Here is a 1,165-nt window from a genome sequence, read left to right on the forward strand (position 1 = left end):
GGCTTTGGTCCAGAGCGGTTCACTATTTTCAGACCGCCCCAAAGCTCTTCCTACTAATAAGATTATGAGTAGCAACCAACATAACATCAGCTCCGCCTTCTATGGCCCCACCTGGCGGCTTTTACGGCGGAATCTGACGTCAGAAATCCTCCATCCTTCACGTATAAAGTCGTATTCTCACGCGCGTAAATGGGTTTTGGAAATCCTTTTTGATGGTTTACAGTCAAAGGCTGAAACTGGAGAAGCAGTTCAGGTTTTGGCTCAATTTAAGTATGCTATGTTTTGTTTATTGGTTTTGATGTGTTTTGGTGACAAGCTTAGTCAAGATCAAATCAAAGAGATTGAGGCGGTTCTGCGAAGAGGGCTATTAGGTTTTGGAAGATTCAATATACTTAACTTTTGGCCTAGAGTGACCAAGGTTTTGCTTCGTAAGGAGTGGGAGCAGCTTTATCAGCTACGTAAAGATCAAGAAGATTTGCTGATTCCTTTGATAAGAGCAAGAAAGAAGGCTAAAGAGGAGAACTTGAGTAAGAAGGCAAGTGATGATTATGTTTTAGCATATGTTGATACTTTGTTGGATTTGGACTTACCGGAGGAGAAAAGGAAGCTTGAGGAAGGAGAAATTGTTAGTTTGACCTCTGAGTTTCTTAATGGTGGCACTGACACGACCTCCACTGCTTTGCAGTGGATCATGGCAAATTTGGTGAAGTACCCTTATGTTCAAGATAAATTATTGCTTGAAATCAAAGGGGTTGTGGGAGATGGGGCGGAAGAAATCAAAGAAGATGATTTGCAAAAGATGCCTTATTTGAAAGCAGTGGTTTTAGAAGGGCTGAGAAGGCACCCACCGGGCCACTTTGTGTTGCCTCATTGTGCGACAGAAGACACAGTCCTGGGAGGATTTTTCGTCCCAAAGAATGGAACTGTCAATTTCATGGTGGCCGATATGGGGTGGGATCCAGAGGTGTGGGAGGATCCAATGGCATTTAAGCCTGAGAGGTTCATGAGAAGTGATGATGGTAGCGGGGAAGTGTTTGATATAACGGGAAGTAGGGAGATTAAGATGATGCCTTTTGGAGTTGGGAGAAGAATTTGTCCTGGAATTGGCTTAGCCATGCTTCATTTGGAGTATTTTGTGGCAAATTTGATTTGGAAATTCGAATGG

At 43.2% G+C, this 1,165-nt stretch overlaps 1 protein-coding gene across 1 annotated transcript in view; it reads left to right on the forward strand.

Moving 5' to 3' along the window:
- Nucleotide 1: 1 nt before the first annotated feature.
- The window catches only part of LOC110415787 (cytochrome P450 89A2-like), a gene marked incomplete at its 5' end in the record, with an annotated part of 1,632 nt that continues 468 nt past the window's right edge, over nt 2-1,165 (forward strand). The window contains 1 exon segment of the mRNA XM_089783322.1: nt 2-1,165. Within this exon segment, the coding sequence (XP_089639448.1) occupies nt 2-1,165 (1,164 nt within the window).

This window comes from Theobroma umbraticum, unplaced genomic scaffold (assembly GCF_002168275.2).
Source record: "Theobroma umbraticum cultivar Fairchild unplaced genomic scaffold, ASM216827v3 scaffold_147.0, whole genome shotgun sequence".
Lineage (NCBI taxonomy): Eukaryota > Viridiplantae > Streptophyta > Magnoliopsida > Malvales > Malvaceae > Theobroma > Theobroma umbraticum.